Below are 17,500 nucleotides of genomic sequence, written 5' to 3' on the forward strand. Positions count from 1 at the left end.
TGGGGGGGTGGGAGGGGGTGATGAAGGGATGAGAGCGGATGAGGGTACAGATTGGTTCTGCTTCAGCTAGACTTTGACCCAAACCACATATACAGGATTGACCTACCTTTTCCTTTAGGTTTCAAAGCTGCCCATGTGATTTGATCTCACATCTGACCCTGTGCAACAGTCAGTGTCCAATAGTTCAGTCCTAGAGGATGTAAAAATTTTAAGACTCTACTTGGTTCTTATACTATATTCTTATTCTCCCTGTGTCATGTCGTTTTCTATCAACTTCTAGGTGCCAGCCAAAGTAGATGGTCTACCAGCAGTAAGCCCCACGGTAGGTTCATTATATTTTATGCCTCTTGTTTGTTTGTACTTGTGTGTGTTTGTGTGTGTGTGTGTGTAGAGGCCATTTTAGGACTCACTTTGTCTAGCTCAGCTCTCTGTTGCCAGACCTGGCTTAACCTTAATCAGTCTGAGCTATACTTTGTTACGCTCAGCTCAACGTGCATCAGGCCCATCTGTCCTGGTCATTTTCATCTCCACTTTGTCATTGGTAACTTTACTTGGTCAGTCTGAGCTACACTGTCACCCTGAGCTTTACCTATCAGCCTCAGCTGTGGATCATTGGCTTCAGGAGATGAAACGTTAGAATGCTAATGATTAAGCACTAATGAACCAATGTATCTCCATGATGCTACCGTGTCTTATCGACCACTCAAAGCGCTTTTCACTATAAGACACATTCACCCATTCACTCACACAGCTATATTGTCTATATGTATAGTGCTTCTCTATCACACACACTAACACACACACACACACACACACATACGATACACCAGGAGCAATTTTTGGGGTTCAATAGCCCAAGGAAACTTCGACATTTGGACCGGAGGAGTCAGAATTCGAACCGCCAACCTTCCGATCTGTGGACAACTCGCTCTACATCTACATATCAGAAAGTAGCTGGTTCAGGAAGACTTCCGTGTTAATGAATTTACTGACAACTGACAGCTAAGGCTAATGGATGTTGAGGCGAGTGTGACAATGACCTTTTCAAACAGCAGCACTTGAAAAGCTGAGTCAGAGATGACCTAGACTGTTCTTTGATGCTGTCCTATTAATAATTTGTTATTTTAACTACTGTATCCACTTCCTCTCCCCCCCCTCCTCAAAGATCCAAAACACAGAAGAAGCAGTCAGGAAGTGTCCGGACATCACAGATCGTCTGAGGCTTCTGGAGCAGGAAGTGGCCCGCTACAGAGAGGAATCCGGGAAGTCACAAGCTGAGGTGGAGAGGCTAATGACTGCTCTGAGGGACGCTGAGATGGACAAGTCGTGCAAGGAGAAGAAAATTGCCGATCTGGAGAGGTGAGGGTCAAAAATTCAGTGACATTCATATCCATCACAAGACGCCATCTGGGTGTCCTCAGAGAGCAGTGTCCTTCCAAGTGACCGGATCTTTGTAAGATCTCAATTCATTCCTAAGTGCTCTATTTATAAAGGAGTAATCCACAAGACATAAACTGTCTAGATTGTGTCCTCCCAGCACTTGAACCCACTTCCATGCTGTCATGCTTTTTGCCTGATGTAATCACACTCTAGAAATGCATACTTGTGACCCATATGTATGTACATGTGTGGCTTTTAATCGCTTGGCTTAATGTCTTATCGTTTGTTTCTGTGTATCAATGACTGCAGACCCGGGTAAGTAGTTATTAGTGTTCCCGTTAAACACGCCATCAAAATACCGCCAACACTGTCCTCAGCCATTACTCTTGACTTCATGCCATGACTGTTGGGCTGATCTTAAACTTTCCCAGGTATAAAGTTGGAAATTGGGGCATTTTGGCTCAAATCTGGTTCCCAGAAAGCTCAGATTTGACTGTCCCTTTGGGACGGTTAATGTACAACACATTTACGCCAAACAATCACGGTCCTCATTCCTGTCACAGCAATAACACAATGAGAGACTTTATATGTTTCCTGAATTATATGACCGGAGACATATAGCTTCTCTATTGCACTGACTTCTGCAAAGCTTCTTCACATTTCACTGCTATCATGAGTGCTGTGTGTATTTCTTCATATCATACTCACTTTAAATGATGTGGGTGTGTGTGTGTGTGTGTGTGAGTGTGTATGTGTGTGTTTTCACATGTGTCTGCAAACTCAACAGATAAGTGGTTTTTCTTTCTGTCTTTGCATTACTATAAATGCATACAGTAAATGAGTTTGTGTGTGAGTGTGACTGTGAGAGTGTGTGTGTGTGTGTGTGTGTGTGTGTGTGTGTGTGTTATTGAGTTTGCCAGGCAGGCAGCCAGCGGCATGCCAGTGGGAGGTGGTGTATCCAGCCCAGACACTGGCTGTTTATACTGCTCTGTTTATTACTGGCACAGTGCTACTCAATTATCATCTGATTTATGGATTGGCATGGTGTGTATATGTACCCAAATGAGTGGTTGTTTAGTGCCAACGCAGATGTACTGCATGTGAGTGCTTGCGTGCATGTTTACTTAATATGTGTGTGTGTGTGTGTGAAAAGGAAGCACAGTAAGAGGTGTGTTTTTCTATGCGTGTCTGTATAGAGTGTGTATTTGAACTTGCAGCAGTTACAGTTAGCTGTGTGCTGGTCAGTGTGTCTGTATATGTAGATTGATAGTGTGCGGTGTCTCTGCTGGTGGACCGCCAGCTGCACAGGAGAAGCCACAAGTGTGAAAGATGTATGTGAAAAGAACAATTTTTTTAACACACGCTGGCCCCATCAGGTGTGTTAACGCTAGCTATGGTTCTGAATGGTTTAGAAAGAATCTGGATGGGCTGCATGTACTGGATCCAACACAGTTTCCTGCCTCATTCATTACCCGTTTTACAGACTCTCCACTCTGGCATGGAAACTGTGTGCTGAGTCAAACTCTGTGGGAACGCATGAGCGTCAAGTATAATAGGGATACAGTAGCTCCCGCAGAGTTTGTTCACACAGTCTGCTCTCTGTTTCCCCGTGTGTGTGTGCGTGTCATGCCTCTGCCTCCACGTCTTCATGTGTGTGCTGCTCACATGCAGCTGTCACCAGAGTGTGTGCATGTACGTGTGCGTGTTAATCTATGCTTTTAGTTTCTGGATCAGGCGTTGGAAAACTGTCTTTTCCCCGCAGCTCGTCCGTCTCATCAGGGCTGCTGTCTCATTAGTGTCAAAAAAGTCACTCCTATCGATCTGACCCCCCCCCTCTGGTCAACCCGTACAGGTCAGAGGTCATATGCAGGTCAGCCGCAGGTTAACAGAAGAGGATCCACTGCTGCTGTAAAACACATAATATCATGAACAAATGTACAGTCTGTGTTTGTGTGACTGGAGTGGAGCTAAGTGGGGCATCAAGTTACTGTACTCATGATCTGATTTAACACGCTACACCCTAAAAGTATGTGTGTGTTTTATATGTGTGTGTGTCGACGCACATGTGGTATATGACAGCATGGGCGGACGAGTTTCTGTGCACTGATTGGACTTCTGTGTCAGACTGCGTGAGATGTGTCCGGGCAGTGGATGAATGTCTTTTTAATCAGAGTGTTTCTGTTGGAACCGGGTCAGATGGCCTATTAACAGCTATCTGGTTGGAGAGAGAGGGGAACAGATGAGGAAATAGACACTTTCTCATCCACTTGGCAATGCAGCAGTGCGAGTAAAAGATGAATGTAGCCAGCGGGTCATTGTAATAAATACCTTCCAGCACAGGGGAGACTCACTCACGGCTCTTTCATACCTCAGATCTCCTTGTGGTTTTCTCTAAGTCATCAGTGATAACATCATAGTTTATGGCTGGTGTTTTTTTGGGGGTTTTTTTGGTTTTTCTTACTGTTATGTGTGTAGGTGTAATTCCTAGGTAATCGGCCTAAGTGATCAGTGACACTGAACAGGCTTTATAGAAAGCATCTGCATCAGCTGTTAACACTAATGCCAATAGTTGGATTTGTTAAATAGAGCTCTGTAAGCCACGGTTGCTGATCTCTTGGAGCAGTTTGTGTAGATATAGTGGTCTAAAATGGAAAAATGAATTAATTTCTTAGCCTGACATACGAGGAATTCAGTTACGTAGCACTTGAGTATTTCCCCTGCATCATGCTCCTACAGTTTATGTAGTTACTAATGAACATCTAAAAGCACAAAAAAAAGGAATCCAGTGAATGGCCTATTTGAAACATGAAAAGTAAACATATTTAATAAGTTGTTGCATCGAAGCATCTGCAGTTTGAGATCTACGCTGTGACTAAAGTTGTTCTAAAATGGAAATTAGATATTTTATTTTTATATGTCAAGTGAATATAAAGCCTGCCTTTCATTTTCGTTCACTCCTTCCTTCAAGGCTATATATTGTGAACTAGTGGAATTATTCATCGTAATGCTGTTACAGTCCTATACTTTTAATGTTTCAGCGATGATGTGAGGGCTAAACTTTGACAAATAAATCAGACTCCCAGTCTCACCATATCACAGCTATAGACGTGGTAAGCACTGTGGTATGTAAGGGAGGGTTTCAGGAAAAAGGGAGGTGTGGTTGTGTGTCTGTGTGTGTGTGTGTGTGTGTGTGTGTGTGTATATAAACATATGTGTACGTACCTGTGTGTGTGTGTGTGTGTATGTGTCTACGGTGAGACTGAGGAGAACACATGATGGTAACGAACCCTGAAGAGTCTGTTGGCTGGGAGAAATCAATGGTCGTTGACGGACGAATATTCATTCACTCACAAACAACCATTTGCACGCATAAACACACACATAAATTTGGGCCTTATTCCTGTGACCATAATCAAACTCCAGATGTGGGGGAGCATCAATCTTGTGAAAATCCACACACACAGTATGCACGCACGCCAAAACACACATAACCTCCAAAGTCTCTGTATATAATATTTCTACATGAAAATATTTGTAAACAGTGTTAATTTCTGTGTATGTTTGCAGGTGTGCGTGCAGTTTGAACGGCCATTTTAGCTCTGAAAGATGTCAACTTCCTGTTTTTTGCGATGTTGAAATATAGTTGCACCTGCACCAGAAACTGTTCTCACAGTTCAACGCATGGACACACAAACAGACTAGCCATTTCTTCTTTTGTAACCTCTCTGTTTCACCCTGTCACACACACACACAGACACACACACAAGGGCAATATATAAAGGCAACAGTGAAACGGTATTTGTGTTGCGATAAGACATGTCTAAGGACCATAAAGCATCTATCAGTAATAAACAAACTTGTTCTGTTTGGATCTCTCAGCACTGCATCTAGACAAGCGCCTCAGATAAAACTTCAGACTCCCAGTGTTGACCCAACTGCCTCACGCTACACGCTCACAGCTCCTCCACCCCCCCATCCCCCACCCCCACCCCTGCTCTCCTTTTCCTGTACCTCTCGTCTTTTTGCACTGCTGAGAAAATTTATTTAATACAGATCGTATCTGCCTCTTATTCCATATAGTGTGCAACCCTGAGCACTAACTGCCCTGATGTGTACATGTCTGCCTGAAATCTGAGGATTTCGTTCCACTCTACTGTTTATTAAAAGAAAAGAGGAGGAGACGTAGTAAGAATTAAGGGTTATGAAGTGGGAGATAAAAATCTGGATTTTTTTTTTCCCTTAAAAGCTTATTACTACCTTTTAACCTTTATTTACCCATGAGCCGACTGAGAACGCATACTCTTTTCCAGTAACACCCCACTTAATATTCACAGTCCCACATTCAGATCTGGGAGCTTCCTGTTCCTCCGGGCCATTCAGAAGCTCTGTTCGGTTACTGCTGGTGCCTTGCTCCAGGGCATGTCAGCTGTAGTCCTCGAGGGAAGTCAGACCAGTATTCATCTTAGTGAGACGTGATTTGTAAGTGACAAAAAAATCAGTGACAAACTAGAAGAGAAAAAGAGGAAAAGAATGTCAAAGGGAAAATGGAAAAAGTGAGTAAGAGGAAATATGTATAGAGATACACAAGGTAAAAAAAAACTAAAAAAAACTAGCTGAGGCTTAACAGCCAGAAATAAAGCGGAGCTGCTTATGTTGGAAGGCGGATGTGTCGAGTGCTCCAGGTGGAAGAAGCGAGAGGAAATGTGAAAAATTACTTATTACGCTCAGTTTAGGAAATGGCTGGACTCGTGCAAACTGCCCCCCCCCCCCCACTTCATCTTTCTAAGCAATGTCACAGCAATAAAATACTATTTTCCACCCATGAATTTACTCATTTCGGTAATCAGCAAATCAAAGTTCTCCTTCACATTTTCCACTCTCATGCAGCCCAGCCCGTCTGCTCCTTCCTCACACTCTACGTGCCCTCATTTGCCTTCACATTGGTCAAAACACTTATTTCATTTCGCGCTGATGGGGGACCAGCGTGTCTGCTGGTTTATACACCTGTGCCAGTAGCGGCTGTGTGTGATAGCTGATATGCCCTCATGGCAAGTTTGTTCTCTATGGACATGCATCTGAGCTTATAAAAACACACACACAGACATCAAAGATCAGAGTATAAACAAATTCCTTTTCTCCTCCTCCTCCTCCTCCCCCTCCTCCTCCTCTTCTTCCTCCTCCCTGTGTAAATATGAGTGCACATATACACATGTGTGTACCTATACTTCATTCATAACAGTAACAGAATTAAATGATAATCTGTATTTATGCAGCACTTTTCAAAACCCACTCGTAAAAATGATAAAAAACGTATAAAATCAACAGCAGAGTCATTAAAAAAAGAAATAAAGATACAAACCAGAGACATGAAACGACAAGCCTAATAAACGGTATGTGTAGTTTTGTATAGAGGGAGTAATATCAGATATAAATATTGGTATAAATTTCGAGCACTCCCCTCCTGCTCTGTCTGCTCTTATTATAACCAAAAAAAAATCTCAAGGGTTTTTACTGTTGTGTGTGTGGCAGGATTAGTGTGTATTAAATTTTTACATCATCTTCTTGGGTGTATTTCAAATTAATTGCACACCAGCATCACTCAGAAAATCTGACACACACAACACACACACACACACACACACACACACTTTCTAGGGGCTATGACAGCAAATATTTGGCCATATGTGGGGGCAGCTTGTAGGTTTTGCCCAGAGTAAACACACCAGTGTGGATATGGAATAATAATGTGGCGCGTTTTAGCAGCTGCTTGGTCACAGCCTGTTTACAGTGTTGGAGGGTTCTCTTAAGCGCTAATTTGTCACTGTCAGCTTTCTCGCACTCTCTGTGCATTTTTTAAAAAAGTGTGAAAGCTCACTTTTTTTTTTTCTTGTGGGTGGGGGCTCAAAGAGTGTGTTTTCATTCTATTTTGAGTGTGCTTGTGAGAGGATATAGAGTGTGTATGCAGCTGAGTGTGTGTGTATCCTCTGAGTTTTATGGGTTTGTGTGCGTGTGCGCGTACGTGCCATAGTTCTCTGGCTAAGTAAGTTCGGTAAATGACAAGGAGTAGGTCTGAGTGTGGAGGTAAATACACAGCCATGCTGACGGGGTAATACACGGTTTAGCTCTGTAATCAGCACCTCAGCTGACGACACTGACAGCAGATTTATTATCCTCTGTGTGTGTTTCTGGCAGTGTCTATAGACTCGCACCAATTTATGTTTTTCAAAAACACATGCCCTTTGTGTGTGTGTGTGTGTGTGTGTGTTTGTGTGTGTGTGTGTGTATTATTGTCATCCTGTCCTCTTATCTGTAGACTCACTTCTTGCACATATCTATTTTTGAGAATGGTGTGTGTGTGCCTGTGTGTGTGCATGCTTGTGCTTGCATCTCCTGTCTGCATGTGTTTGTGTGTTTTGTTGTTGAAAGATTTACACAGCAGTGTCTCACATCCATCAGTCAAGTCTTGTCTTGTCCCAGTCTGCCATGTAACGAAGACTAGACACATGCACAGCCGCTGTGCTTTCTGGCACACACTGTCGCTACGCCATTTACCTGTATGATACAATATGCAGGCCTCTGAAAATAAATCAAAAGAGGACAAAAAAAAAAAATTATATGAGTTTTATATGTTGGACATCAAGACTACATTTACTATTTTAGAAAAAGTAATTCAAAGTAAAATGGGGCTATTGTATATTGTATATAATGTGTGTGCATACATACAGGTATACTTTACAACATCATCATATTTTGTGAATATGATTTCTCTTCATCTGCTGTCACACATTTTCTCTATCTGAAGGCAAATCAAGTCTCCGAACATCCAGAAGCAGACGGTTCCGGGTGAGATGAGGAAAGATGCCCTGACTGATGGACATCCGCACTCTTTATCGCAGGTTTGAATATGTGTGCGTGTGCGTGTGTGTGTGTGTGTGTGTGTGTGTGTGTGTGTGTTCACATGCGTACATTCCTTGGTTTCTAACTTAGCTCTTCATCACCTCTTCATCCTGGAGTGTTCAGATCGAGTCATACTCGTTTATCATGCCCTCTTTTCTCCTCTTTCCTCCTCACCTCTTTTGCAAGGCATTCCTCACAAAGTATTATCTTTTCCCTTTCCTTTCTATCTCTTTTTTTGCTCACTATATTTTCACTCCCTTCCCTTTACTCACATCTAGGCAGAGAGAGCCCTGTTGCACTCTTTCATGCCCACCTACCCTCCCCATCCTCCCCCTCAGTGCATCTCAGAGTCTGTCCTAAGTGGAAGAGACATGCATTTAGTCCGGCAGAAATCAGCTCCATACGCCAGCAGGGAGCGGCGGCATAATGGCTCAGATGGGAATAATAAAGGACTGTGTCTAGTCAGTCAGGAGAGAGAATCTTGAATTACCATTTCTGGTATCACTTGTATATACCTGCTTAGTTGTCAACATAAGTGTCAGCTGTTTACTCGACACTCTGTGTATATGTGCGTCTGTGTGCCTGCTTGTGTATTACCCTGCAAAGCTATGCCGAGGTGTTAATATGCAGAGTGCGGCCATGCCAGGTTAGTCCCACAGGACCAATGAAGTAGAGTACACCTCTCTGTACCTCCCTGGCAAATAGAGCCGGAGCCCCTCTCTCAGTCTGTTATTTTGTTATTCCTGTGTGTGCTGGCAGGCAGCATCCAACATCCTATTTCCTCTTCTAAACAGTGTCTGAGTAGTACACATTAATATTGCTATAACCTGGAAAGAGACATGAAGCGAATGCCAGGAAGAAAGAGAGAGGCACAGGGACAAGTGCAAGGGAGTAGTAAAATATTGACCAAGGGAAATACTAGTGTTAGAGCAGAGACAGGAAATCAAGCTCGAGTTCAAGTACATTGTGTTGTCAAGAGTCTGACTGAGAGTGGTTCTTTGAAGATAACACTGACATCAATATTTAAAAGTAAAAAAAAAAAAAAAAATCTGATAACCTTTTTTATCTCTGTTTGCTGCATGGCTGTATGAATGGAAAAGTCAGTTGGTTGGTCCAGACTGAAATATCTAACCGTCTGACTGCCATGAAATTTGGTTCAAAAATTCAAGGTGCCAGAGACTATTGGATCATTTGCAATAAAGTTTGATACACACACACACACAAACACACGCACACACACACACACACACACACACAAGCACACAGACACACACACGCACACATTCAAAGACAAAATTAATGATACTCACATCAGCCTTAGTTGCACTTTGTGTTTAGTGCTACGTAGCAAGTGGTAGCATGCTAATACACTAAAGATGGTGAAGAGGGTAAAAATGCTAAACATTAACATGTTAGCATTTCCACTGTGAGCATCGTATAACATTGATGTTAGTTTGTTGACTCATAGAGTCTTAGTCTTGTTTTAACATAAATAAACATTTTTATAGGAACCCATTAGATTTGGTTATTGAAGAATAGTGAGGAGATTGAAAAAGTGCTTTATAGTGAAAAAAACTATGTAATGGCAAAGTACCTCAAACCTATCTTTGGCATTTCTGTTCTCATTTGACAATAACATTAGACAATAAGTCCCTGAGGGGTTTGACTATACATAATATAATATGATATAATAAAGCTCAAGAACAGTATGATAAAATACAACAGCAATTCACTGAAAGAGAGAAGGAGGAATATGGTATGACAACTTCAAAGTTAGTCGACATAAGAGTGATTCCAAGTCACTGTCTGTGATGCTGGGATGTGGTAGAGTAGTAGAGTGTAGTATGCATTCTGTATATTGTGTTTGCTCAGCGGTCAGGTTGCACTGTTGCCTCTATCTTGCCCCCCCCTCGCTCTGTGTCTCCGTTTATCTCCAGGTCCATCAGGAACACAGCACGCTCCGAGGGTAAACACAAACAAACAGGGCCTTCCCTCATCGCTCGCTCTCCACATTCATCCAGGAGAGTTTATGTGGGATGGAGCGATAGCATCTCTCCGCTCCATCGTCTCCATCGCGCCACGCTGCACTTCACAAACACAGAGAAAACACACATCGGAAATGTTCACTTCAAGCCTTCAAACAGGCCTTTTATTTCTCTTTTATCTGTAATTGAGAGGCATCAGCGACACTCAATACTTTGTTTAGAGACAGAAGGATTACAGAAACTTTTTTTTTTTTAAACTGGGGACAGTTAAAGAACATAGACACAGTGCAGGATTTTCATTCACTCAAGGCTTGTTCCCACAGTCTTTGAACTTGACTCAAACTTTATGAAACTTCTGGTCCAGCACACGATTTTTTAGAACATAGAGGTTGATGCTGCACGCACAACTTTTTTTTTTTTTTTGACGGAGACAGATGTCTGTCTGCCTGGATCAGGCTATGTGGGTGAGTGGTTTGTGTGTGTGTCAGTGTGTCTGTGTGTGTGTATGTAAAGCTGAAGATCATAGGTACACAGCTGCTGAAAATGTGCATTCTCTCACTCTTTGCTCGTTTATTTTAGTGATTATAATCCCTCCATCAAACCAAAAAGGGCCAGACTCCATAATGAGCCTTCCCAAGGGCATTAGGTGATTATTGGTGCAGCAGAGGCAATTATCTTTCCATTTCTCCCCACTCTCTGTATCTCTCTATCTTTATTGCCTCTTTTTTCCATTCTTTGTTTTCAGCCAGCAATATTCTCTTGTTACTAATAAAACTCACATAACACACAGATATGCACAAATATACTGTACATGCACACACACACATACCCACATAGGCAGACAGAGCTTTCTGGTTAGGTTTCACTTGGGGGTCTAGCGGTGGCAGCCCCATCTCAGTGGGGTGTGTGTGTGTGTGTGTGTGTGTGTGTGTGTGTGTGTGCGCCTGGGTTTCTGTCTGCGGGGCGGGGTCAGACCAGTACTTGTTGATTCTGGTGCATCGAATTACTGCCCGTCTGTCACATCCAATTACAGCTTTGGACTACTGACGCACACAGCCTGCCTCTGTATGTGTGTGTGCGGGTGTTTGTCGCTCACCTCCAGCTGTGTCGTGCTGACGTGACGAGCCACAAGTATCCGCTTGTGATTCGGCTGGCTCGGCGCTATTTTCATCACGCTCGGGGATAATTCTGTTGCTGCTGTTTTAGTCAGTATCACTGAATTGGTCAGTTAATTTGGTCAATGATATTTTTTTTTATCCATTTATTTAATATTTACCCTTGAATTTGAAGATACATCCTTGCAGACGTCTTGATAGCATTTTTTTTTTCTTTTTCCATACTGTTACCACAACATTGAGCATGTGCCATGACTACTTGATATTTATAAGGGCCGGTTAATAAGCCATTCAAATTTATCCTGGCACTGTCTCATAAAATTACTTCCACGTCACTCTTTTCAGTTTGACGTGCTTTTAGTATCTCCTTTTTTTTTTTTCCATCACAATGGATTCCCCATGTGTGAGCCACGGTGCTGTTTGGCCTGGAGCTCTGCTTTATGCAGCACAAAAATTAGTCACTCAGACTCCTGTCAGGTTTTGTACTGGTTCAAGACTCATTCGCACATTCGCGTTGAGCTCTACCTGTCGCTGATGAAACTGCTCCCGAGCATTTGAATTCGCTAACTCACTTTGAGAAACGCCGAACAGTCGTTTGTCAGATGACATGTCAGTTTAACGGTGTGCAGCTTCAGCCAGAGAATTGTCATTCATCACAATTAAGTCCGCAGTGTTCTCCGTTACCACTTTTTGCTTTCTTGCTTTCTGGAGAGAGTTTCCTTCACATCTTCGTGAACACACCTTGCCACCTGTTGCTTGCATTTTCTCATATTCATTTGCCTGATGCATCTACAAATGTGTTATCGAGTCTGTGGTAGCTAACATGCAAAGAAATCGCTTCTTATCACTTCTCCTTATAAAAAATAGCACAAAATGTTACCATGACATTTCAGGGTGTTTTTGGCTCATGTGGATTTAGTTACTGAGTGTCTGATTGGCGTAACCCTATTTTTCTCCATCAAAATATTGGTCTGACTCTTCTGCAACAAGGATATACCCCTGAGTTTAAATGAACTCCTGCTTGAAAGTTTCCCCTTGCCCATGTGCCTCCGAGGCTTCTGTACTGCTCCCACAAACGTGTGAACGTGTGAGCTTGAAAGTGAGTCAACTTTTCGGGAGTCAAAGAGTTAAAAAAAAAAAAAAAAGAATGAGAGAGAGAGAGAATCGGGGGTTTATTATTTCTGTCCAGTGTTTTCTTTCACAGTTCCATCACCCTGTGTGGAGAAGGATCAATTTCCTCCACTCACCATAGGTGTCAGAGAGGCCACACACAAGCGCTTCATCTCTCCATCACTTATCACTCTCTTCTGTTTTGGCTGCATCTATTTCTTCTAAGAAGAGTTGTGTTGTTCTCTTAGCACAGCTGTTCACCTGCCCAAGGCTTTCCTTTGTTCCTGTTTTACATGATTTGGATTCTTTTAAGCAAAGGGAAAAAACAAATACACCTTTTGCCCGTACAGTATTATTCCATGATGAACTTTTAGAACAGTAAAAAAGTATACTCAAAGAAAAACACTCTCTCCCCGGCTTTTGTTACTTTGCTTCCAACCCTCCTTTTGCCTCCCTCCCCTAGCTTACTCTTTCAGCTTCCCAGGGTGCCATGCAGGAGACGGCGGAGCGGATCAGGGAGTTGGAGATGTCACTGAGGGAGAGCATGAACACATCCGCACATAGGGAGGCTCTGTGGGCGCAGGAGGAGGCTGCCCGTGTTCAGGCCCAGAGAGAGGTTTACCTGATGTTACACACACTGATGGAGGACTCCACCAGACCAGCATGCACATATACACACAATCATACATATAGATGGTCGCATGCATCTCTACACAGGCAGCCAGGCCTACCTTTTAAACTGAGGGCAGGTATGAGCTCACCTAGGACTAAGAAGGACCTCTGAGAAAATGTTAGGGACCGAACTGCACCCCCATGTGGCTGAGAGCGTGACGGCAGGCGGACTGTGGTTAATGGATGATCCTTAATTACTCCATGTGTAGCTCTTAACCAGCAAAGATCATTATTACAAAATGGATAGTTGGTTTTTCCTTCCCGTCTCTTATTGTCTTTGATTCTTAATTCAGTTTTACTTTTCTAAACATGCTTTTGATTACTTTCTCCCTCTAGACTGAAATTTAAAACTGAAACGAAAAAATTCCAGCGCCCTCCTTTCATTTTCTGTCTCTCGTTAAGTTTACTTTTGCATGCTTGAAAATGTAAGCATATGTGTGAATTATTGTCAGTTTATATGCATGTAATCAGAATTCATTAACAAAGCTTTAGACTTTGGGCTTGCAGCTTTGACGGAGTACAGGCTGCCCTTTTACCCTATATGTCCCGCTATCTATCTGTCTTTCTGACTGCCAGCTGGTCGGTGGGTCCGAGGTTTATGTGTGTGCTTTTGTATATGTGTGTGTGTGTGTGTGTGTGAGCATAGGTGTGTCTGTGGTGGGAAAGAGAAACAGGGAGAGGGAGCGCGTTTCCTCCTGGTGTGAGTGTGCATTTGAATGAGAATGACCTTGCATTACTTATGCGTGCCACAAGTAATGTGAGAGCAATCGGCGGTTAAAACAAGAACTAACATTTTTAGGCAGAATGGTGGCTGTATTGCTTCAAACACACACACACACACACACACACACACACACACACACACAATCACACACACACACACACACACACACATTCAAAGACAGAAGCTGATAGAGGAGAATGTAAAAGATGAAAAGAGGAGATCGGTGGACTGAGCGGGAAAATAAAAGAGGGTCAAACTCAGTTTAGAAAATTCAGTGAGAGCCAATGCTAACTGTGGCTTGTTTTTTTTCCTCCTTTTTGAAATTTCTGTACTTTACACGCTTGACTTATAGTCAGCGTGGATACTGTGTGTTTATCGAACAATATTATGATCGGCCGAGAGGTCCGAAAGAAAAGTATATTTATGTCTGTGGGACATTTCGCATGCATAGAAGTGGATGATTCAGCTTTGACCTAAGTTTACCCGTGTGCAGCCAAGGAATCAGGGCAATCCTTTCCTAACTTGTGACACGTTAACACTCACTGACCCCAAAAGTAATCGTCAAGTTACTTTAATTCCACGTCAATCCAGGCCCTACGCATAGAGAACATACTGAGCCTGCATAGAGTTACAGTCACACTGTCGACACAAGGGAAGACGCCGCTCAGTCACTGATGTTCACTGCTAGGTGCTGTCAGCACTCTGAACTTTGTGAGCCAACGCTACATCACCACATAAGGAGGCAGCGAGTCAACATGCCATTAACATGTAGTCCCGCAGTCGTCAGTCAGCCGCCTTGCTCGCCTCAGACTTTGGAGAAAACAAGTGTGTGTGTGTGTGTGTGTGTGTGTGTGTGTGGGGTGGGGGTAGAATAGAGAGAGGGACAGGTCCTTCTGAAACATCACCTGACCCTGGCACCATTTCAGAGCGCCCTGCCAGACTCACATTCTCACATCCCCCCCCTCCCCCTCGTTCTTTCCTTGATTTTCTTCTTTCTTCTCCCCTCTGTCCCAGAGTAATCAGTCTCATGATGTGTAATGCGCTGAAAGTCTTCCATCAGCCTGACCTGCTGAAATGGAGCATGGGTAATGCCCTGGGTCACTTTTCTTCACACCCCCGCTCCCTAAGACTCAGTCCGCCTCTGCCTCTCTCTGTTTCTTGACTTTCCCCTGGCATCATTTCTGCTGTCCATCCATTGTCCCGAGCCTCGTTCTTTCCCATCTGCCTTCTTAAGTTGTCTCACCCAATTATCTCCCCACTGTCTCTCCCTTTCTCTCCATTTCTGTTCCTGTCTCTCTCCCTCTCTCCCCCCGTATGGCGTTTGAACTAGGCCTTTGAACCAGCAACACCGACGCAAATGGACAAGAGGGATTTGGCCCTTAGCTCTGAGCCCCCAATCAGCTTAGCAACTAAAGGGGCTTTGGGCCAGTCTTAGTGAGCCTTAGGCTGGCTGGGGGGGCTTTGCCTTGAAGTTGAGCTAAATTAGCACGCACAGGCTCACCGGTAAGCTGATTAGGTCCCTAATTTCACTAAAATGCATTGTATTCCTTATTAATGATGTGATTGTGAAGTGAGGGCTAGCCTGGGTGGTGGACTAATGGGGAACTGGGAGGGGAGCAGTTGGTGCATAAGGGCTGATAGACATGTGGTGAGTGTAAATGGTGTGTGTGTGTGTGTGTGTGTGTGTGACCCTTGGCTTTCAAGATGAAAAGATTGGCTCTGGATTCTTCTAAGCCTGAAATAAGACATCAAACATTTAACGTGGTGTGATTTTGGACAGTTTGATGTCTTGATGACATTGGGTATATTAGCTGCTGGACACTTTAAGAGGTCAGTTGTTGTTGGCGGGGATACAGGTTTTATGTTATTTGAAACAATGCCTTGCTACATTTCCAGGAAGTTATGACTGTAAGTTGTCACTTTCCCACCATTTCGAATTTCTTTATTCCCCACTTCCTTTACTTGGACCCTTTCTTCTCTTACCCCATATGTGATATTCATGAACAGTCAGTGAGCACATTATCTGACATCTGTGAAACACACCTAGAAAACCGGCGGAGATGGAGAGTGTCCTGAAAATGTGTGAACGATTTGGCCCCTTCATAAAAGAGGCCCATTTCTTTTTTCATGTCCTACCCCATGGAGTGCTTTCCCCTAATACTCTTTTTCTCTCTGTTTTTTTTTTCTTTGCCTCTCCCTTACTTTCATTCCCTTTGTTTGTTTGAGATCCAACACTTCAGAATTTATTGTTTGACTCTCTTATATCACAAATCTGCAAATCATCAGACCAGAACAAAGATCTTATTCTCTATTCTACATATACTATCATCTTCTCTTGGTGATCATCTGAACAGTCCTGACTGGTCCTGGATCCTGTTGTGAAGTACTTGTTGTTAGACAATTAGACACTTCCTGTCTTAGGATAATGACGCCCTCAGGTCACATCCTGTCTATCAGACAACTCAGGTTGGACATGCCGACCTGCGTGGCTGGAGGGCACGTGTGTGCAGAGGGAGGAGATGTAGTTGAGGGTTTGAGCATTATTCTCACCTGCTCTAAAGTAGAACCACACTTAAGAGTGAAGTAAAATAAGTGGAGAAAGGTGAAGTCCTCGTTTCCTGCACAAGGATCAGTGGACATATCATTCAACTAACCTTTGAACCTGAGTAGTTTCACCTGCTCCTTGTTGTCTACCGGCCATTCCCTCTCATGTTTAGGCATCTTACCTCATTTTAGCATTCCAACACACGCACATCATCAGGAGTATACAAGTACAGTTGCACTTCAGTGTGTATCTGATGACCTCACTGTAACATTTCCCATGACTATGTGTGAGAGACTGGGCATGCATAAGTGTAAAATAGGTCTTGCATGTCTTGCTTTCTGTAAGACAATGTATGATTCAATCAACACTTATTGCATTTGGGAGCAGAACCATGTGCATGAGTATCCTGGTATGCTTTCATTCAGTTTAAACCTGTGTGTGTATGTATATGTATATCTTCCCTTCACTAGCTGGAGGAGCTGATGGGAGCTTTGGAGACGACGAGACAAGAGCTGGACGCCACCAAACTCCGCCTGTCCTCCACTCAGCAGTCCCTGCATGAAAGAGACGGACACCTCAACAGTCTGCGCCAGGAGAGACGCAAACAGCTGGAGGAGATTCTGGAGATGAAGTTAGTCCCACATCTATCTGTCTAATCTTATTAGGGATACTGCTATCTATTTTTTTTGCCGCTGATACCGATCATATATGAGTGTCATCGGCCGATACCGATCATTTTTGGCATGCATTGCAGATGGCGCACGTTATGTCAGTCTCACACACTTTGTTAAAGTTCCACACGGCCGACATGTCGCTTTGTTTTGGTGGCCTGTCGTGCGCAGGTGCATTGAACAAGGTGGGAGGCGGGGCTATACTACTCAGCCGCAGACACCAAAGTATGAACCGCAGGTAATCTGTGATTGGAAGCTTTAATTCCAATTTACCTATCACATATTTTTTATGAAAATCTGTCGATAATCGGCAGCTTTGTTGCTTCAGCAGAAACCTGTGTCTAATACTGCATCAGGCACATATATCCGCTCACCTGTTCACATGTGCGGCTGCACACGGG

General features: G+C 43.4%; 1 protein-coding gene across 1 annotated transcript in view; it reads left to right on the forward strand.

Moving 5' to 3' along the window:
* Window positions 1-17,500, forward strand: part of LOC111669049 (ERC protein 2) — a 147,464-nt gene that overhangs the window by 60,751 nt on the left and 69,213 nt on the right. Inside the window, exons 11-15 of the mRNA XM_087179000.1 lie at window positions 281-322; window positions 1,166-1,359; window positions 8,183-8,276; window positions 12,951-13,103; window positions 16,899-17,059. Coding sequence (XP_087035126.1) covers window positions 281-322; window positions 1,166-1,359; window positions 8,183-8,276; window positions 12,951-13,103; window positions 16,899-17,059 — 644 coding nt within the window. The remainder of the gene's footprint in view (window positions 1-280; window positions 323-1,165; window positions 1,360-8,182; window positions 8,277-12,950; window positions 13,104-16,898; window positions 17,060-17,500) is intronic.

Source organism: Seriola lalandi, unplaced genomic scaffold, assembly GCF_002814215.2.
Source record: "Seriola lalandi dorsalis isolate HSWRI2012SDOR001 ecotype SW California unplaced genomic scaffold, Sedor1 jcf7180002054767, whole genome shotgun sequence".
Classification (NCBI taxonomy): domain Eukaryota; kingdom Metazoa; phylum Chordata; class Actinopteri; order Carangiformes; family Carangidae; genus Seriola; species Seriola lalandi.